At 57.8% G+C, this 21,441-nt stretch overlaps 1 protein-coding gene across 1 annotated transcript in view; it reads left to right on the top strand.

The window, feature by feature from the left end:
* Window positions 1-21,441, top strand: part of IKZF1 (IKAROS family zinc finger 1) — an 87,292-nt gene that overhangs the window by 38,932 nt on the left and 26,919 nt on the right. Inside the window, exon 4 of the mRNA XM_062178155.1 lies at window positions 16,474-16,533. Coding sequence (XP_062034139.1) covers window positions 16,474-16,533 — 60 coding nt within the window. The remainder of the gene's footprint in view (window positions 1-16,473; window positions 16,534-21,441) is intronic.

The raw sequence follows: 21,441 nt of genomic DNA on the forward strand, positions 1-21,441 counted from the left end.
CACCTCACACCTCTCACTCCCACGGTGCCGCCGCGGGGGAAGGCGTGCTCAGGGCCCTGGGTAGGCAGCCTTTCCCTCCCCGCTCCCAGAAGCAGCTCCCTTGCAGGGGCCTGGGAGGGCGGGCGGGCAGAGCGGCTGCAGGGGCGCTGGGAGCAGGCCCTGCTGCAGCTCTCTCTCACGTTGCACACAGATAGCTCTGCCTGGTTCCCGACCGTTAGAAATGTGTCACTCAAGTGTGAAAATGTTTGTGCCGCTAGATTTCCCATCATTTCTGTTCTTTCATTCCCTCTCATTTGCATTGGTTACTCATAAATGTAGATCTTGGGTACGATTTGTCCAGCCGCCCCGCTCGTCAGTCTGCGAAGAGGCCCGCCGGGCGGGCTGGCTCTGGTGCTACTTCATCCTGCCAGCAGCTGGGGCCTGCGGTTGGTTCACTTGCAGGTGTCCCTGCCTTCAGCTCTGTGAGGGCCCTGGGCCGCGGGCCGAGGGCGCGCTTCTGCTGTGCAAATTCGAGAGTTGAGGGCTGCTTCCTAGACGCCCGCCGTACTGTTCGTCGTGGCCGTACTGTGCAGCGTCCAGAGTCTGTAGTTCCCACAAGGACTCCACCGCTTCTTACAATCGTGTGTTCCTCTCTGAATCCAGTAGTGGAGGCCGGCCCCTTACAAACAACTTCTCACCTTAGATCATGGGAGCCCCTGCTCGCCACAGCGGCTCCTTAGACCCTGTCTCTTGTCTTCTGGTGTTCATAAGCCCAGGGAGAGGAGTCATGCATTTAACCAGTCTATTATAATGAGAAGGGGCTGGATGAACCATTTGAATAGTTGTGTGTGTGTTTTTTTTTAAGAAGTTGTGTGTTGTGATGCAGAGCTGCTCGCGTTGCTAACCTTGGTGAGCCGAGTTCTGCGTGATCACGCGCAGCTGAAACACATTTTGGGTTTCGCAGTTTCCCAGAAGGGGCCCCGATTCACCTGTTTCCTGTCCCAGTGCTGTCTCCTCCCCCGCCTTCCCAGCAGCAGGTCCCTGGAAGCCGCAGGCCCCAGATGCTCTGTGCCCTTACCTGGGAGGCGTGCACCGTACCTGAATCCGTGATATCATTGCACAGAAATGAGTGTTTGAGGCAAAACTCGCTGTCCAATCACAGACTAAGCCTTCCGACCGGTGGCCAATGCCTTCCTGGCTGCAGGTGTTCCTGGAGCCCCTGAGAGTTCTCGTGGTCTCAGCCCTGGCCTCTTCCCTTAACCCAGCGTTGGGAGGAGGGAGGGTTTCTTCAAGACTAAACTTTCCAAACAACTTGAGTCTTCCCCGTTTTATTTCTGGTATAGTTTAGCCCTTCTGGATAAAGAGCCTTCTCCAATCTAATAGACGTTCCCCAAGGATTCTTTTAAAGACTGTCTGGAAAAAACTTAGGCATTTTCTTTTTAACTCAGGTTTGCCGAGGTCGCCGCTGCCCTGACGTCACGGGGACACAGCTCAGCTCGGAAACAGGTGTTCTGTAACCGCAGGCTCCCCAGGCAGGGAGGGCCACACGCTCGGCCGCTTCTGGGTCCCTGGATCTCCCACAGCGGTGCAGGTGGCCAGGAGGTCGTCCTGCGTGGAGCTCATTGTGCACCCTGGAGGACCCCACTCTGAATTCGCTTATCTGCTTGGGTCTTTTCTGTCACTTCCTCGGCTTTCTAAGTGGCAACTTCTAATCTTCTGGGGATTAAGATAAGAGCCATTGGTCCTTTTGACGAGTGCGCTCTGTGCGCTGTGTGGAGGTCTCCAACTCTCCGCGGGCAGGAGCTCGGAGGTTGTTCGACTTTTTCTTCTTTTTGTTTTGTTTTCTTTTTCCTTTTTTTTTTTTTTTGCTGTAAAGATTTTTTTAAATTTTCGAATTCCTTTGTCATTTTCATGGAAGAATCCAGGGACCTATACCTTGTCATTTTTTTGGCTCTATTTTTTTTTTCTTTTCAAAACAAAGCATTTTATTTAAAAAAATACACCTGATCATGTCAAAAAAATCTCTTTCCCTCTCTGCTTTCACTACAAACCGTCTTACAAGCCTTAGCGTGGTGACCGGATTCCTAACGCGGCCGTGGGTCTTGCCTGCCCTCATCTACCTCTGCAGGGTGATTCCGTGGTACTTACGTACCGTCTGTTTTCGTTTCACCCGCGTTAGTGTCAGGGCTGCTTCTGAGCCTCCGCCGTGGAACCCTACAGTTTTGCAGTGTGTTCCTCACTTCGCTGTTGTTTCCTCTCTAGTTCTGAATTCATCGTTGCGATGTTTCTTTAAAATTCGATTTAAGGTGTACACATCTCATGTAGTTTATGTAACCAGACTCAGGAACACAGTGATACTTCCCACCCTGCCCGCCCTCCCGCCCACGCTGCCACCCCGCCTCCTCCTCCCTCTCCTCTTCCCTCTCTTAATTTTTACAGTGATCTACTTTGTTTACTTTATCCTCATGAGATTATCCTTAGCCCAAGTAAAGAGTTCAACAAAGAGTAGAAGAAAACATGCTCCCCGGGGCTGGAGACGGGCAGTGAGAGGTCATCGAACCGCTGATGGCCATTTCACGCCAGTACGGTGCCGGCATTTCCCTCCTGTGACCTTTTGTCACCATGGCTGCACAGCCGAGCCTGGGACTTCTCAAGAAGACGGCAGGGAGTGGGGGCACCGGCTGGGGGTTCCGTGGACACCGGCTGGGGGTTCCGTGGCGCTTCTGCAGTTTAGGGATCTTCAGGGCGGCGTCTCGGAGCGGGGCGGGGGGCTAGCGCTCTGCAGTGGGTGGTTTACTCAGATCCGTCCACAGCAGCATGTTTTTTGCTTCTGTCACTTAAGCCTGAAGCCTCCAAGTTGCAATACGAGTCGCATCTCATTATCTAATGTGCAAATGCATTTTTATCATTTATTGGGAACTTTGCTCCACATGGCTCTCAACGGTGGCTCTCAGAATCAGCACCTAAGTATGAGAGTGCTGCCACAGCGAGGGTGAGACTCCTTGAGCTGCGTGGAGTGCGTTTTCCCCGCTCACAGCTTGTTCTTTGAAAACGAAGTCTTGCTCGGGCCCGGCTGTGCCTGGCTCCCCGTGCCTCTTTGCCCTCTCTTAGCTCTCGTGACAGAATCTCTCCAAGAAATTCAGGCGAGGTGCAGGGAAGGGCGGGGCCTAAGCAGTGCAGGAGTGCCGGTCACGGGGCCCACGGCAGCACCCCCAGTGCAGGCACGGGCTTGGAGACAGCACCCACCCCAGCACCCAGGGGACCTCGCAGACCAGAGTTGCGAAGACCCTCTGGGCAACAGAGGGAAACGGGAGGAGACACCTGCTGCTCTCAGCGATTCCCGGCGCTGTCGGTGCAGGCCACGCCTCCCCAAGCAGACCCGGCATCTGGAGCCAGGGACACCTGCTGGCCTCTGCTCCCTTTATTTCTGCCATGGATGTGCAGGTGCCGTGCAGGGGGACAGAAAGGAGGCATCCTGCTCCTCCTGTCTCACCGCCAGGCGTGCTGCCCGGGCTGCTCTGATGGCATGGCACGCAGTGACCACCTAGGCCAGTCCCCCACGACCACGCCTTGGGTGGGACATCCTCACTGCTCCTGGGTGAGCTCAGGTCTGCGGGCCGCAGAGGTGAGGGACAGCCCGGGCGCTGTGGACCTGGTGGACGCTGCTGTATCTCCAACAGCATCTTTCACTTTCAGGGGCCTCTTTTCAGTGAGCTTCTAAACTCCCTAGTGAGCTATTCACACCTTTATTTATTAAAAGTACCAACAACCCTGTCCCACGTTTCTCATGAATGTCGGGCGTGGTTCCTGTGAGGAAGACGCTGCTGCTTCAGACCCTGTGCCCTGCGACCTTGGTGCTGGGACACTGCCTGGCCCAGATCCGGGACACAGGAATCTTGTAAAGCTCCTGGGATGGGGGGGTGTGCAGAGAAGGCTCAGAGGCCCTGGGTTCTGCCGGGCGCACCTGTGCCTCAGGACTCGATTTTGTGCAAGGTGTGTCTTTACTTCCCTGCTCTGGGAGAAACTGCGGGCTGTCAAGGCAGACGCAGGTGCGAGGCGCACCTGGTGCATTTGAAAGGTGATCCTGGGGACAGGGGAGCTTGAGCAAGGCTGCACTGCCCACTGCTCCCCAGGTGGTGGCCGGGACCATCACACCAGGACCCTCAGTGTGGCATGCCGGCACCCCTGCTGGCAGAGTGAGCTCCTCCCGTGTCCCCTGCGCCCCTTCCGTGGGCTCAGGGGTCGGGGCAGAGCATGGGCTGAGAGATGGCAGGCAGAGCACAGAGCATCCAAGGCAGCCATCCTTGTACAGTGCTTGTTTCACAAAATAGAACAAAAGGCAAGGCTGAAAGACAAGACACCTGCTTGCCAAGATGGAAGAGAAAAGGCAGAATGGTGGCGTTGCGGCGCAGGCCCTGGGCAGCCCTCCCCCGCATTCTGCTCCTCCTGCTCCTGGCCCAAGCTCCCAGGGTGACTCCATGCCCTGGGTACAGGAAGGGACAGAGAATCCTTAGCAGCGGGCACAGCTGGTGCCCCACGGGCTGCACATTCAGGCTCATCTAGGAGGGCGGGCTTTGGCTGGGGGCTTCAGTGGCATCCTGGGCTGGCTCACGCGTGGCTCCCGGTGCAGACACATCCCCAGGGCTTGTCTGGGGACAAAGCTGTGTAAAGAGCTGTGTAAGGAGGGTCACCTATCATCCTGACCCCACCTGGGGCCCGGCAACAGGAGGGCATCGGGGCTCAAAGAGTCCTCACGGGGTCTGCAGCCCCCGGGCACAGAACACAGCGCGCGAGGCTGGGGCCCAAGCTTTTGTCCAAGTTGTACTTGCTTGGCAGTCTCTCTCCTGTTGGGTTACATTGGATGGAGGGACGGACGGACAGGTAGATGGTTGAGAGACACACACCTGTCCTCAGGAGGCAGCACTCACATGGCAAGTTTCCACAGATGATCCCGAGTTCCCTATCAAAACAAAAGTAGTGCTCAGGGAGCCCACATTTCCTCTCGGAAAACAAGGAAGAGAGAAGCGGGGTTCACAAGGGAAGTCCACAGGGAGCTGAGGCCGTGGTGGGGGTGGGGGTGGGCCTGCCCCTGCCACTGCCTGTGAAAACACCAGATAAGGACTTTGCCAAGCAGCTCCCTCCCTGTCCCCGCAGGACGCCTTCACCCAGGCCCCTGCCCTTATCTCCGCAAACAGAAAGCAGCACCCAGAAACGCTCTACCTGCTGTCCTGGGGCCGTGGGTCCCCGGCCTCCCCTCCCTGCCTCTCTGTTTGTTTGGATGACTGTGGAGGTCCCTGCGCTTATCGCCCTGAGTACATAGCTGCCCAACAAGTGCCCGAAAATTCCCGAGCCTCTGGCACACTCGCCGCTCTGCTCCTGGCACACTCGCCGCTCTGCTCCTGGCACACTCGCCTCTCTGCTCCTCGCACACTTGCCTCCCTGCTCCTGGCACACTTACCTCTCTACTCCTCACACACTTGCCTCTCTACTCCTGTAGGCCAGCTTGTCCTGGCCTAACACTGAGTTGGGATTGTAACATAAGAAAGTCTGCAGCGTTTTCACTCTTGCCTTTTAACTAGGAAAGATCAGCAGAGTGGTTCTGCTGGGGCTCTCGGGGGTTCTGGTGGTGGGATCTGGGGCCACGTGGGGCACACGTGGAGCTGGGTTACAGGGGTGCTGTGTCTCTCCTCACAGGCCAAGAGCCCAGAGCTCCTACTTCTCCCAAGTTCAATGTAGAGGCAAAAAGGTGATGTGTGAGTGTGCATCTATGAGGGCCTGTGTATGTCAGAGTGTGCATCTGTGCGAGTGTGCATCTGTGTGTGAATGTGTGTGCATCTGTGAATGTGCATCTGTGTGTGTGCATGTCAGTGTGTGCGTGTGTGTGTGCCTGCATGTGTATATCTGTGAGTGTGCCTGTGAGTGTGCATCTGTGAGTTTGTGCCTGTGTATGTCAGTGTGCATCTGTGAGTGTGCATCTGTGTGTGAAAGTGCATATCAGTGTGTACATCTGTGTGAGTGTGCATCTGTGTGACTGTACATATCAGTGTGTGAATGTGTGTGAGTGTGCATCTGCATGTGTGCATCTGGGAGTGTGCCTGTGTGGGAGTGTGCATCTGTGTGACTGGGTCTGAGTGCATCTGTGTAATGGTGTACTTCTGTGTGTGCATCTGTGTGAATGTGAGCCTGTGTGAGTGTGCATCTGTGAGTGCATGTGTGTCCCTGTACAGGTATGTGTAAGTACATGTGTGTGAGTCTGTGTGTGTCTCCCTGTACAGGTGTGTAAGTACATGTGTGTGAGTCTGCCTATGAGTGTGTCTCGCTGTACAGGTGTGTGTAAGTACGTGTGTGTGTGTGTCCCTGTACAGGTGTGTAAGTACATGTGTGTGAGTCTGTGTGTGTGTCTCCCTGTACAGGTATGTGTAAGTTTATGTGTGTGAATCTGCCTATGAGTGTGTCTCGCTGTACAGGTGTGTGTAACCATGTGTGTGTGTGAGTCTGCCTGTGTGTCTCCCTATACAGGTGTGTGTAAGCGTGCGTGTGTGTGTGTCCCTGTACAGGTGTGTGTAAGTACGTGTGTGTGAGTCTGCCTATGAGTGTGTCTCGCTGTACAGGTGTGTGTAACCATGTGTGTGTGTGAGTCTGCCTGTGTGTCTCCCTGTTCAGGTGTGTGTAAGTACGTGTGTGTGAGTCTGCCTGTGAGTGTGTGTCCCTGTACAGGTGTGTGTAAGTGCATGTGTGTGAGTCTACATGTGAGTGTTCACTGCCGGGCCACCGAATGTCGTTCCCTGGCTGACTTCCCTCTCTGTCACTTCTCCATAAGTCTCCGCACTTCGGTTGGGCTGGCGTCTGGCGGCTTCCTCTTTTCCTGCATCCCTATATTTCATTATTCGCCTCCTTCCCCTTCTGGGCCTTGTACAACACAGCCGGAGGGATGTGGAAACCTGGTTACAATATGACACACAGCACAGTGTCACAATCACCATGGAGCAGGCGGGGAGAGGGGCCCTGGCTGCTGTCAGAGGGCAGTGGGTGCCTGTTCCTGCGCTGGGGCCAGGCCCTCAGCCCCACCCCCTCCACATCCTGCCTCTCAAAGCATGCCCAGCCCAGGCTCCCAGCTTCCCTCTTCCTGCCTGGAGGTGCCCACAGCTGCTCCCTCCTGCAGCACCCCCGTCTCCCTAACCCAGCCCCCTCCAAGCGTCCCCACTGGGCAGGCACATGCAGGGTCCCTTCCCCCAGTCTCGGCCTCCAGGGACCCCAGGGACCCGCCCAGCTGGCTGCAGCCCCTGCATCCCAGCTCACTGCCCCGCCCAGCTGCATCACCACTTGTGGGGAGCCCCTCTTCCTGCTCCTCCTTTTGGATGTGCCCTGTGGGAAGCCCAGGCCCAAGTGACTTCCCGCAGACTGCCCCTTCAGTCCCAGCCAGCTCCTCTCATCTTCCCGGGACGCCCACACTACGTGTTCCATGGCCAGAGCCGTGGGTCCCATTGGTCAGATCTCTGCACTCCCTGGGCCTACCGCCGGGCCCTGGTAGACACGTGCCTGAGACAGCACCTCCGTCTCCAGCGAGAGGTCCTGAGGCCAAGTCCATGGCATCGGCAGTCCCCAAAGCCAAGGTCGGCCCAGCCCTGTCTGAGCCCTGCTTTGCTGCACTGGCCTGGTGGCCCTGGTGCTGTTTCTCTTCTATGTGAGCTGGGGTGTGGCTGCGTCCAGGCTGCTGCACAGGGCATGGAGTGGACATCCTGGGCCCGTGCCTCAGTGCCTTTACCAGGCACGGTGCTGGGCTCCGAGGGGCAGCAACCCTAAGACCCCAGGGCCCATACCCAGGGCACCACATGGGAAGAAGACGCAGTCCAAACCAGCCCTTCCCATAGGTTCCTGGCTAGCGTTGGTGAGTCGAGGGAGCAGAAAGATGGGAAGAAGGGAGGAATCTCCCCCATTTCACAGAAACGTGGCTGACGAGAAGCCTCGGCCTTTGGACTGCCCACTCCCAGAAACAGCTGGCGTCCACGGGAAGAGCGTGGACCCACGGTCCTCTCGAGATTGCGTGCTGACAGGGCCACCGCAAGGCAGGCTCCTGCGGGCCAGCGGTCTCAGCCGGTGAGGGCAAAGTTGGGAGTGGGGGCACCCGTGTCCTCCATGGCCACTGGCCCTGTGCAGAACGGTCACCGGGGTCAGCTCCAGTACTGGGGAGCTTTCCGTGTCCACAGCTCCTGCCCAGGCCTTCCTGCAGCCACGCTGGGCGCTTCTTGGTAGGTAGATGATTCTGCCTCCTGTCCCAGCCTCTGCCTGGCCGTCTCTCTGCAGGAGCGCTTCCCGTTCACACACAAGGGAGCCCAGACGTCCCTGTGACTCCCAAGCATGTGGAGGGCCCTCGTTCCTGGACGCAGGCTGTGACCTTCTGCTCCCAGAGCTGGGGTCTGGTGAGCGTGCACCAGGGAGAGGGGGCTGCTCTGGCCAGGAAGCTGGGGGCGTCTTCCTGTGGGGGAGTCACTGGGAGCCCTGAGTCTCCGTGGCCGAGCTGCGGTGGTGAACACACGCAGGAAGGGCACTTGCTGCTTACACATGCATGCACACGTGTGACCCCTCACGCACACACGTGTGCATTCACTACATCCCACGTGTTCAGCACTTCGCCGTGTGGGAGGAGTACAGGAAGAAATGGCTGGGGTAGGCGTAGGCAGCACCTCCATGCCCTTCCTGCATGCTGGGGTGTGTGGCTGCACCTCCCCGCGCCCCGTCACCTCTGCTGAGTCACCTCGTGCTTGGAATTCTGGCGGGGACCCGTTGGGTTTCTGGGAGGGAGGGAGGGACGGTGGAGCCACCCTCCATGTGTCCTGGGGGAGATTACTTATCTCAGCCTCCCAAGGCAGAGCCTGGGCTTCTGGAATCTCTGGGGCTGACACCAGGCCAGCTCCGGGGACAGCTGGGAATGGCTCTCACGAGGCAGGGGCCCGCCCCGAGTGCCAGACGCCCCCTTCCGGTGTGGCCAGCAGCAGGACCAGCTGCAAGTCCCTCAGCCCTTTCCTTACTGTGCCGTCTGCTGGGCTCTGCGTTGTGTGGCTGCACTCCAGGAAGCCGATCGAGTCCATGAGTCCGATCGAGTCCGTGACCTGGGCAGCCACAGTTCAGCCACAGCTCTGGAAGGCTGCGTGGCCGGCAGAGCCACCATGACAAGTGCTGCTCTCGCACGGCTCTGCCCCCCCCCCCCCCCCCCCGGCTCTGAGTGAGCTCTGCAGTGCAGCACACAGGGGTGGCCTTGTCCTCACAGTGCCTGGGGCGCTCCTGTGGTCTGTCCTGCCACCTGCAGTCTCCCTGGTAGAGCTCTCCCTTGGTCCCCTTGGCCTGGGGACCCACTATAGATGCCCCTTGTTGGGATAAACATTGAAATGCAAAACAAAGTAAAATGTAGCGCTTCCCCCTGGCTTGTGGCAGGAGCCGTGGGTCCTGGAATCGCCCTGGCCCTCATCCCGGCTCTCGTTCGTTCACTGTCTGGATGTCCCTTTCCTCTGAGCTCAGCGCGCGCTCTGCCTGTGTCTTCCCCGGAAGACTCCTTCTCGTGAGATTCTCCTTGACCTCAGAATGTGTAGGTGACTTGAGACGTGCCTAGAGGCTCTTCTGTGTGCTAGGTGCCTTCCCAGTAAGCCAGGGCTGTTTTGCCTAGAAAGGCAACCTTTCAAAGCAGCTTGCCCTAAATCCTGGTGAGGAGGAGCTCTGGGTGCTGGTCACGTGCTGTGTGTATGGGGGGGTGGAGGTGTATGGGGGCGGTGTATGGGGTGGTGTATGGGGCTGTGTGTATGGGGGGTGGTGATGGGGCTGTGTGTAGGGGGGACGGTGTATGGGGCTGTGTGTATGTGGGACGGTGTATGGGGCTGTGTGTATGGGGGGTGGTATATGGGGGCTGTGTGTATGGGGGGTGGTGTATGGGGCTGTGTGTATGGGGGCTGTGTGTGGGGGTGTGTGTATGGGGCTGTGTGTATGAGGGCTGTGTGTATAGGGGGCAGTGTATGGGGGGTGTGTATGGGGGCTGTGTGTATGGAGGTGGTGTATGGGGCTGTGTGTATGGGGGCTGTGTGTGTGGGGGTGGTGTATGGGGGACGGTGTATGGGGCTGTGTGTATGTGGGACGGTGTATGGGGCTGTGTGTATGGGGGGTGGTATATGGGGGCTGTGTGTATGGGGGGTGGTGTATGGGGCTGTGTGTATGGGGGCTGTGTGTGGGGGTGTGTGTATGGGGCTGTGTGTATGAGGGCTGTGTGTATAGGGGGCAGTGTATGGGGGGTGTGTATGGGGGCTGTGTGTATGGAGGTGGTGTATGGGGCTGTGTGTATGGGGGCTGTGTGTGTGGGGGTGGTGTATGGGGGACGGTGTATGGGGCTGTGTGTATAGGGGGTGCTGTATGGGGCTGTGTGTATGGGGGCTGTGTGTGTGGGGCTGTGTGTATGGGGGGTGGTGTATGGGGCTGTGTATGGGGGTGGTGTATGGGGTGGTGTATGGGGTGGTGTATGGGGGTGGTATATGGGGTGGTGTATGGGGGTGGTGTATGGGGTGATGTATGGGGGGCGGTGTATGGGGGTGGTGTATGGGGTGGTGTATGGGACTGTGTGTATGGGGGCTGTGTGTATGGGGTGGTGTATGGGGTGTGTGTATGGGGGCTGTGTGTATGGGGGGTGGTGTATGGGGCTGTGTATGGGGTGGTATATGGGGTGGTGTATGGGACTGTGTGTATGGGACTGTGTGTATGGGGGGTGGTGTATGGGGCGGTGTATGGGGGTGGTGTATGGGGGCTGTGTGTATGGGGGGTGGTGTATGGGGCGGTGTATAGGGGCTGTGTGTATGGGGGGTGGTGTATGGGGTGGTGTATGGGGGTGGTGTATGGGTGCTGTGTGTATGGGGGCTGTGTGTATGGGGTGGTGTATGGGGGCTGTGTGTATGGGGGGTGGTGTGTGGGGCTGTGTGTATGGGGGTGGTGTATGGGGCGGTGTATGGGGGACGGTGTATGGGGGGTGGTGTATGGGGCTGTGTGTATGGGGGGTGGTGTGTGGGGCTGTGTGTATGGGGGTGGTGGTGTATGGGGGCTCTATGTATGGGGACTGTGTGTATGGGGGTTGGTGTATGGGGCTGTGTGCATGGGGGGTGGTGGCTGGGTCCAGCCAGGCCTCTCTCTCCAGTGCAGTTAGTTGCCTTTGGTCCCGAAGTGGTGGCCAAGCTGAGCCTGTAAACGGGGCTGTGGTTCTGAACCTGCTCTTTTCTCGCTGGAAGCCCTCAGGAGCGGCTCTCTGCCCACTGCCTCTTTCCTGGGCCCTGGTTCTCTCTCCTAAGTGGTCACTGTGAGTGAAGTCAGGGCGGGTGGGGCCAGTTGTGCTGCAGACCTGGGGTCTCCTCGCCTGCTGCCACCTCTGCAGGGGCCGTGGGCTCTGACGCCGGACTCGGAGGCAGAGCACACCGACTCTGGCCATCATTCCCCGCCCCCAGCGTCGTCCTTCAGCCCAGCCACCTGAGGCCTGTGAGCGGAGGACAGGTGCCTGGGAGGGTCCGCGAGGCCCCACCCCAGTGACAGAGAGAGAGAAAGATCTTTCTCCTGCTGCTCCACCCCAGTGGCACGAGAGCCAGCAGGGCCTTCAGAGTGGAAGGGGAGGCAGCACAGGCTGGGGGCGTCTTCCTCGTGGTGTGTTAGCAGATGGCTGGGACTCTGCCTGTCCTCGCCCACATGGCGCCATGGGGACCGTTCCTGGGGTGTGCAAATCCCACGGCCCTGGAGCCACAGGTGGCATCTGTACCGGCCTGCACCTTTCTCCCCAGAACGTAACTGCAAGTGCCGTGTCCAGTGGTCCCTACTCACGCAGGCATCACCGTGAACTCACGGAGGCCTGAGCGGCTGACGCGCCTGCTCCCTGCTGGCGGTCGGAGAGTGGGTGAGTGAGTGGCGAGGTGGGGGTCAGGTCAGACCCTGGGCTCTGGGTCTCACTCACACCCGATGCACTGCCCAGTGCCTCTGCCTGCCCGTGAGCCCATATGGTTACCTGCTTATGGCTGAACCTGCAAGCTCAGGGACAGCTGTGATGCGGCCAGAGGTGGCCCGAGGATCCACACAGAGTGAGAGCCAGCCCAGAAACTGAAGTGAGCATGGCGCCGAAGAGAAACCAACAGTGGTGCTGTCCCCTGTGGCTACCTCGGCCTCCATGCACCAGGCTGTCTGGGGGCTGGGGCATGCTTTTTGCCAGGTCTGCAGCCTCTCAGATGGTGTCACTCTGACAGTGTTCAGTGGTGTGGCTGTGGTCGGGAGGTACTGGTGAGCACCCTGTCCGTCCTGGGCATTAGGCTAGAGGGCACGCAGCATGAGGGGAAGCCAACACCAGGACTGGCATGTATGCCAAGGACATGTGAATGGAGACAGACGGAGCTGTTGTCCCCCAGAGAGAGGTGACCGTGGCTGGGCCAGGGACCCAGGAGCTGAGTGAGGGGTGAGCGTGGCGTCATGGAGAAAGAGGGGCTGAACACACCAGTCCGGCCCAGAGGCCTGCTTGGGCCAGGAGGACCTGTTCCGACCTGGACTGGGAACCAGCAGGGCTTGTGCACACAAGGAGCTGTGTGAGCTTCGTCCCCGTGGCTCGCCCCTTGCCAGTCTGCAGTGTGACCTGCTGTCCCACGAGGATTCTGACCTCGTCCCCGAGACGTGTGTCACGTGGGAGCAGTCAGAGCCATGGGAAATGCGGCAGAGAGGTGCCGGGTGGGGGCAGTGTCGGGGAGGACGAGAAGGGAGCCTGGAGCCGGGCCCGGGGTGCACACACGTGCCAGCCCCATGCCGGCTGCTGGACTGGAAGCACAGGCAGGCTGAGGTGCGGCTGGAGCACTGGCTGGCGTGGCAGGGAACGGGAGTACCCTGGAAGAAGAGGCGACTGGAGGAAGTAGGAGGGGCTTCTGAGAAGCTCCAGAAGGCAAGGGTGTGGGTGGAGCCTGCTGGCTTGAGTGGGGATCAAGGGAGGGAGTCCCAAGAAACAGGGAGTCTGGGCGTGGAGGGCCCTGCCTGGGGCGGCAGCCACTGCAGAAGCGCAGGCACCTGTGGCTAGACAGGGACTGAGAAGCGTGGTCTGGGGCGTGTCTCTTCCCGTGACCTCTGTCGGTGCAGGCACCTGTGGCTAGACAGGGACGGAGAGGCGAGGTCTGGGGCGTGTCTCTTCCTGCGACCTCTGTCGGTGCAGGCACCTGCGGCTAGACAGGGACGGAGAAGCGTGGTCTGGGGCGTGTCTCTTCCCGTGACGTCTGTCAGTGCAGGCACCTGTGGCTAGACAGGGACGGAGAAGCGAGGTCTGGGGCGTGTCTCTTCCTGTGACCTCTGTCGGTGCAGGCAGTCCAGGCAGGACTCAGAATCTGGGGTGTTGGCAGCATTTTATATGAGGGGCTCACAAGACTCTTGGGAACAGCAGTCGCTACCAGCCGAGTTCGATTTGCTCCTGATAAAAGCAGTACATTTCATGACACTCAGGAAACTTAGAGAAGGGTGCACAGGTTCATCTGCAGCCTGTTACCCAGCAGTGGACTGAATTGGGGGTGGAACTAGTTACAGAGGTGAGGGAGTTCTACCTGGGTTGATAACTGCTCTGATCCCGCGCTGAGGGCCCCTGATGCCAGGGACCAGGGTTTGCTTTTCCATGAGTCTCAGACTGAGACACAGGACTGTCACAGGCAGAGCAGGTCTGCACCTGCAGACGGCCCCACGCGGGCCAGAGGCAGCATGGGAGCATTGTCAGACTGCACGGCCCCGGGGCCAGCAGGCTTTGGGCCCAGGGAACGTGGTGACCACTGCATGTGGTCACCTCCCTGGGTCTCTTGTGACCTCTCCTTGGGTGTGCAGTTAGGAAGGCCAGCTGGCAGAGGCGCCATGCACAGGCCAGGGCTGGGCAGGAGCCATGGCCACACCTTGTACTTGTTGGTTGGACATTAGTCTGTTCTTTGGGAGGCTCTGTGGTAAGTGCACCATTAGCCCTGTGTGTGTGTGTGTGTGTGTGCATGCATAGCACCATAGCACACATAAGTGCATACATGTGCAGCTGTGGTGAGCTCATGTTTTCTGGTGCCTTGCAAGCATCCTGAACACAGCTGGTGCCACACATTCACCAGACACGGGTCTCAAAGCTGCCTTCTGACACGCTAACCATCAGGAGGGCAAACTCTGGGAGTCCCTGTGAGCCCCGGTATTCCCACTGTGAAAATGATGACGGCGTGTTCTTCGTGGGAGAGGGTTCAGGGTTCGAGGCTGTGGATGGGCTGTACTCCCTGAGCCTCTGCCTCTCTAAAGCTCCTCACGAGGGCACCACGGGGCCTCGTGTAGAATTCAGGAAAGGACGGGGAGAGCACATTTTGCCCCTCGCTGCTGCCTGTGGTTGCCTGGCCACACGGAATAACACCGGTTCCCTCTGCAGAACTCGGGGGCTGAGCGGGAGCACGGATGGCACAGGAAGCAGGTGACTCCCCGTGAATTCTGCTTTATCATGGGAAGGGGGACAGCGCGGTGGCCACAGCCGTGCTGGGTCTTGTAGGCTGTAATTTTAGGGAAGCACACTTAGGACAGTAAGAATGGGTTGGTTTGAATCACACCGGGGAAGACTGATCCTGGTGAGAAGCGGCTGACTTTGAGGGGTGGTGGTGTGGGGGTGGAAGGCACTCTGACGTACACTTTGGGCAAGGCCAGACGGCCAGACGCACCTCAACAAGCTGTATTCCATTCTCGTCCGAGCTCTGTACGCTCCTGTTTGCTGGTGAGCATGCACCCCTCCCCACAGCCATGTTCATTGGCATCCACTGTGTTCCAGAGGTCACCTGCCAATCACAGCAGTGCCGGCCACCTCATCGGCAGAGTCAGCATCCTCTTGGTGTGACACAGCTCACTTAATCCGAGAGCTTTATGCCAGGCCACCTGTCATAATGTCCCCATTTTTAAAACAGCATTACTTGCCCTTTTTTTTTTAAATAAAAAGAGTTAATATTTAATTAATTAATTAATTTGAAAGGTGTAGTGACAGGGAGAGAGAGAGAGAGAGAGAGAGAGAGAGACTCCATCTGGTGGTTCACGCCCCAGTTGCTCCCAACAGCCAGGGCTGGTTCAGGTGGAAGTCAAGAGCCTAGAACTCCACCTGGGTCTCCCAGGTGGGTGTGGGGGACTCGAGTACTTGAGCCATCGCCTGCTGCTTCCCAGGTTCAATGACCAGGAGCTGGATGGGAAGCAGAGCATCGGGCATTCAAACAGCACTCCGAGATGGGATGCAGGCATCCCAAGTGCAGGGGAACCCCTGGCCCCAACGCCTGCCCCAGGAGGTGGTGGCACCCCCATCACGTGGGGCTAGTGAAGGTGCAAAGTTGATAGACAGCATTGGAGCTCCGGAAGCAACAGACGGTGAAGGGTTCTGAGCACCAGCCTTTTCCTTGACACGAGTGACTGCAGGCCATCACGCACATCTGAACCTAGGGAGGTGGCTTGATGACAGCTTGGTTTGACGGGTGCATAGTCCGGACTGTGTCTGTTACATTTGCGCGATTAGGAAGTGGACTGAATGGATGAAAAGTAAAGGTTTGTTAGGAAATAAGTGAGCCAGTCACTGCAAGGAACAGCTTTTAAAGTATCGCCCCATTATGCCAATATTTTATTTTTTCATGGTCAAAACAGGAGGCACGTGGTCAGATAAGCCTGGAAAATGCTGGTGCCTGCAGAGTTCCATAAACGAACTGTTTCCCTCAGAGTCCCGCTCACGTGAAAGCTACAGCCGCTCGGGTTCTTAGCTTCTTGTAATTTTTAGGGAAGCCCGCTCAGTGGCTGTGATTGAGCAAGCATGCTCTGCACAGAACTCTGGTCACCAGAGAGAAACACGTGTGTGTGTGTGTGTATGTAACACATGTGTGCATGCACAGAGCTTCCCGGGTCTTCTGAAGGCGGTACACACCAGGAAAGTGTGCCTGGGAAACAGTCAGAACCTGCAGACTTGAGGCCGTGACAGCAGGTCCAGGAGCAGCCAATGAGGGCCACCCACAGGAATCGGTAGCTCCTTTTAGAGTCCAAGAGAAAACCGTAACTTTCCCCCACCCAGCGTGTCCCCAAAACGTTCGCTAACTCCCTGTGAGTGTTTCCTAAGGAAAAGCAGAGTGAAGAACATTGGTGTCGCCAACTGCTGTGACTGTGGCAATATTTGCTGTCCCAGGACATGCCCGGCTCGCGCTGAGGCCTTGGGCTGATTGTGCTGCACAGTTCTAGAACGTTTAGGGGCTTGATGCGTGAGAGGCTGCACCAGCCTCGCTGTGCCCTCCTGCCGGGAGCCGAGCCTCCTGGGACGCTGCCTGTGTGAGTCATTGGTCCTCTCCGTGACAGCTGTCCATGCAGAGCCAGAACTGCACAGTGGTTTTGAGCAGTGGCAAGGACTTTTTAAAACGATGCTTTCTTTTAAACTTTTCCGTGTGTCTCTGACAGAATTACAGCCCAGCTTTCTTTTCGCCTTCTTTATTGCAGCTACATATGGGGCTGATGGCTTTAGGGATTTCCATGCACTAATTCCCAAATGCTTCTCTCGTAAGTACATGCTTTGCTTCTAAAGTCAGAAATGTGCATGCATTTCATACTTAGTTTCCATCGTGTAAATGTTGTGAATGCATGTTCTTTCATTAACACTTGACTTTACAATTGAAAAAATGAGATAAATAAGACATCTGCCACTGTGTTCACTGAACACCCACCATCAGGGACGTCACTGGCACCGGAGTGCAGAGTGGGGCTCGGAGAGTTGGGGTGTGCTCCAGGGAGCAGGCAGAGGGGTTGGAGGCGGGGCAGAAGCAAGGACGTGCTAGCGGGACCCCCGCGCTACCAGTGCTGGTAAGCAGCTTTGTTATGAGTGTCGGCATTGTCTCCTTTTTCTTGTGCCAGTAACACGGCCACAGCTTACTGTCCCCGCCCAGCACCCCAGCAGGTTTAAAGATGGTTGTCACGACGTTGTGGCACAGGAGGAGGAGGCAGCGCTCTCTCTGCTGGTCTGGACGCTTCATTTCAGAACTGAGAAGGAGTAACCGCAGGCTTCTAGCCGCGGCAGCCGTGTGTGCGCAGGCACGCGGCGAACACCCTGGGCGGCGGCCCTCGTGCCGTCTGAGCTGTTTGGCCAAACACGGCTTTTGATTTCATTGGCCTTGTTCGGGGATCAAAAGCTGATAAATATATTTGGTCACCACCCTTGAAAGGAACTGTGTGTTCCAAAAGTGGACAGAATTAAAGTGACGATTTGTGGGCCCCCAAGTTCAGAGGCTGCATCAGTGAATTCTCTGCTGCTGTGAAGCCACACAGGACGAGGCTGTGCTCCGTCCTGCATGGGCAGAGAGAGGCTCCCAGCACCCCGACTCCCACACACTGTTCGCATCTCTAACACCGAGCAGCTTTCATCTTGAGACTAACGTGCCAGTGTGGAATCTTCCTGTTCCGATGGCCCTGGAGTCCCCTGTGGAACTGTGCGGTGGGCAGGTGTGTGTGTGCCCACGTCCACATGTGTGGGTAGCATGTCTCCGTGTGTGCTCCCGTGAATAAGGTCCTGGGAGAGGGGTGGTGCTGACGGGAGGTGACCCCTCGCATGGCCGAAGCACTCAGCAGAGTGGAGCGTGGGAGACAGAGGAGGCGTGGGCAAAGCAGAGCTTGGCCAGGGGTTCTGCAGGTTAAGCAGATCATGTGGGGAAGGCATTGGTGCGCAGGAACCGCGGCGCATGGAGCCCCTCTGACACACTTCCTGGCCCCCGCCTCCTACCCCAACGTGCGCCTCGACCCCACAGCAACCGAACCGCTCTGGGCTAATGTCCCCACCCGGTGGTCACTGCAGAATTGGCCTTCCCAGTGCCTCTTTGCTTGCTCCTGGGAGACTAACAACCCGGCCTCCTGCAGCCCTGCTGCCACCATGTCCCAGCTGAGCCCCAGTCCCCAGGAAGATGCTGCATCCACCCAGGCCCCTGCTTCCCCCAACTGCACTCCACTGTGGCTACATCCACAGCCAAAGACCCTGCCCCTGGCGGAGGCTACTAAGGTAGTAAATGATTCCATCAGCCCGTAAAACCCTCAGCGGTCCCGTCAGTCTCTTAGAGGTGACGCTAACGCATCTACAGGAGAGTAATTCCACGTGTGTGGAGAACAGAATTAAAGATAAGTCTATTTGGGTGCAAAAAATATTGAAATGCGTACATGATTTTTCATAATTCACATTTTCTGTGTCTGTCTTGAAGATCCCTGATAAGCATGGGTTTTGAGATTTTTTGCACCCAAATAGACTTATCTGGTAACTCCGTTTTCCATGAACTTTGGAAGTGCCTGTGTGTCTGTTTCCCCTTCTTTTCAAATTTTCACTGAGTTACCGTGACTCAAGTCCTTTTATTCCTCCCGATTTTTGCTGGGTGTCCACAAGTATTGCAAGAATATTTATGTCTCTTTCCATCTAAAATAGCGAGCATTTCAAACTCACACGGAACTAAAGGCAGGCTGAAGCAAGTTCCGGAAGATCGCGGCCTGGGAACGTGCATGCCGACTGCCAAGCCTTGGCCTTTCCCGTAAGCACGAAGGCCTCCCAGGAAGGAAGGGAAAGTGGAGAGGAGAGGGGCCTACTCGTGGGGCGGGGACTGTGGTGTCCACGCCGCCTGTGCATTAACGCTCTTCAATTATGCACAAGCGCACGCGATGCTGGCAGCAGACCCGGCCTCTTGGCTCTGGGTCCCCTCCCAGTCCCTCGACCCCCAGGCTCTGCAGTTCTGGACCCGTCCGGTGCCGAGGTCCACCGGCCCTCCCAGCGCGGGGCCTCTGCTGGCGGCTGGGTGGCTGATATAAAGAAGCCTCCACGGGGCAACAGCAGCAGATCGTGACCGTTCCCGACTTCAGGCAGGATCTCGGAAGGGAAGGGCATCTGGTTAACACAAGCCAAGTTTCTGGAGTGACTCGGGGAGGCCCCCGGGCACCACCGCTCCAGGCCTGAGCCAGGCTTTCCCAGGAAGGAACATCCCACTCTGTACTCTGTGTTCTATATTTAATCAGCTCAATTAAGCGCCTTGCTGAGCTCCACAGTGCTCTAGGTAGTGTAGCAGGTTTACAAAATATTCATGAGTAGTGTATCTTTTCAAATTTTATTTATTTATTTGAGAGACAGCTCCCATGCCCTCACTCACCCCCTAAATGCCTGCCATGGCCAAGACTGAAGCTGGAAGCTTAGAGCCCACTCCTGGTCTCTTACATGGGTGGCAGGAGCCCCGCTGCTGGAGCCGTCGCGGCTGCCTCCCAGGGTGCCTGAGTGGGCACGGGGCTCGGGCACTGGAACCGCTACCGCAGCACAACTCGGCAGTCCCAAGGCCAGCAGCATGGAGGAGGTCGGCTGGTTCAGGAAGGCAGGGAAGGGCACAGCCGAGCAGCTCGTGCCCCTGCTGGCCTTCCACGGAGACAGCGTCCCGGGAACAGACCAACATCCCATGGACACGAGTCGGGCAGAGTGACTTGATCTGCGCCGTGGAAAGTGCAGTGAGCATGAAGAGAAAAGCAGAAGCATCGGGTGGTGTCCCCAGCAGAACAAAGCAGGGGCCGGGTGTCCCTTCGCGGGTATTCGAGAATGAAGCTGCCTGGAGGTGGGCCGTCCCCTGTCCCTCTTCCTCCCTTTGATGAAGCACCCAATGTCACTGTCTCCTGCAGGATTGTGGATTTCAAACTAAAGGGTCCACAGAGGACATGCACGCCTGCTGAGCCTCGGGTGCTCCTGCCATCACTGGCCACACCCCGCCTGCTCCGTTTCCGAGGGAATGAAAAGCCCCGTCGAGACAGGGGCACTGTCTTCCCGCCCCTCGAGTGGCAGCTGTGCTGGGGTGTCCCCACGGGTGGGGAGATAGGGCCCCGCCTCTGTGCAGAGGCGCACGGGGCTGGCTGCACGCTGGCTCGCAGAAGGGCCCTCTTCTCGCGTCTGTCCCCCACGCCTCTCCTCGCACCTCCTTTTAGGCTTCAGAAGCCAAGCAGAGGAGTCTTGATCCTGCTGGGCCCGGACCCTGTGAGGGGTCCCTGATGCTCTGCAAGCAGCCTTCCTGCTGGTGACACGCAGGACCCCAGCCTCCCCTGCCCCGGGCAGCAGCCCCAGACACCCTGTCCACGCCCCGTGGTGGGAGCCACAGCCCTGAGCTTGTGCGTTTGAAATGTGCTTGGAGTTTCGCCGGCTCGCACCCGCATGTCCGCGTGTGCACTTCAGCTGTGGCTTGCAGCCCTGACCCCGGCCGGCCACGACATAATTAGCTTATTGCTGAGGTCTTTCCTGATTGAGACGAGAAGCCCCCACCCCCACCTTCACAGGCAGCCCGGTCAGCTCTCGCTCTCTTCTGTGTAGCTGGCCCAGCTGTGAGGACCCGTCTGCGGTTTGGAGGAAATCGGCTTCCATCTCCCCAGACTCGCTGGCCCTGGCCATCGCCCCCTCCACACTCCCAGCTCTTCAGAGGTCTTGGCCTTGGCCTTGGCCTTATCCCAGTGATCTGGGGCCATCGTCTGCCCCCCTCTCTTCAGCCCCCTGGGCCGCCACGGCATCCTTGATCTTATCCTTCGAGCCTCAGCTCCTCGGTGCTGAGAATGCCCACTGCTGCTCTTACAGATCCGTGCAGCACCTGTTGTATGTAGGAGAGGTTTCCAAAAAAGTTCGCAGAAGCTGCAGATCATGAAAAACATCCTTGTCAATTTCCAGGTTTTTTTGGTAGCAACATAAACTTATCTTTGAATTCCATTTTCCACGAGCTTTTTGAAGCAATCTCTGTTTTTGACCCCATCCATCTTGTGTGTATCTCCCCCTAAAGCTGTGCTGGGATATCCACTTAGGTCTCGGGAGAATATGTGATGTGTTTCCCTGATGCCCCTCCCTCGGCGATGCCTGCCAGGCACAAACGCCTGTTGTGGTTAACAGTGCCGGAGGACGGTCAGCGTCCAGCAGGTGCTCCTGGGGATCGGTGGAGTAAATTCTAGCTCGGTGTCTGAGTTGATGAAACCGAGGCTTTTGGGAAGCAGCCAAGGGACGTCCCAATACCTGGTCTTCCATGAGATACCTTTCCCCAGTCCCAGGACCCTCGCTCGTGCCATCTCCCACCGGCCTCTGTGTTCGCTCCTTGGCTGGAGAGCTCGCCACCCCAGAAGCAAGCCCAGGTGAAGGAGTGCACGGGGCTGTGCCTCGTTCCCTTGTTCCTGGGGCAGGCTTGTCTTGTTCTGTGTCCTGTTCTGGTGCTGTCATGAGCCAGACAGCCTGGAAGCACAGAGGTTCATTTCATTCTGTGCTGGGACATCCAGCAGCACAGGGCCGGCACCGGGGAGGGCTTCGTGCTGCACCAGGGCGTGACAAGGGTGCTGGCTCGGGGCTCTTTTCTTAGAAAGCTCCAGGGCCATCGTGGGGCCCCAGCCTCGTGACCTCATCTATGCTAATTACTGCCCAGAGACCTCCCTCCAGATGCC

Source organism: Lepus europaeus, chromosome 20 (assembly GCF_033115175.1).
Source record: "Lepus europaeus isolate LE1 chromosome 20, mLepTim1.pri, whole genome shotgun sequence".
Taxonomy (NCBI): domain Eukaryota; kingdom Metazoa; phylum Chordata; class Mammalia; order Lagomorpha; family Leporidae; genus Lepus; species Lepus europaeus.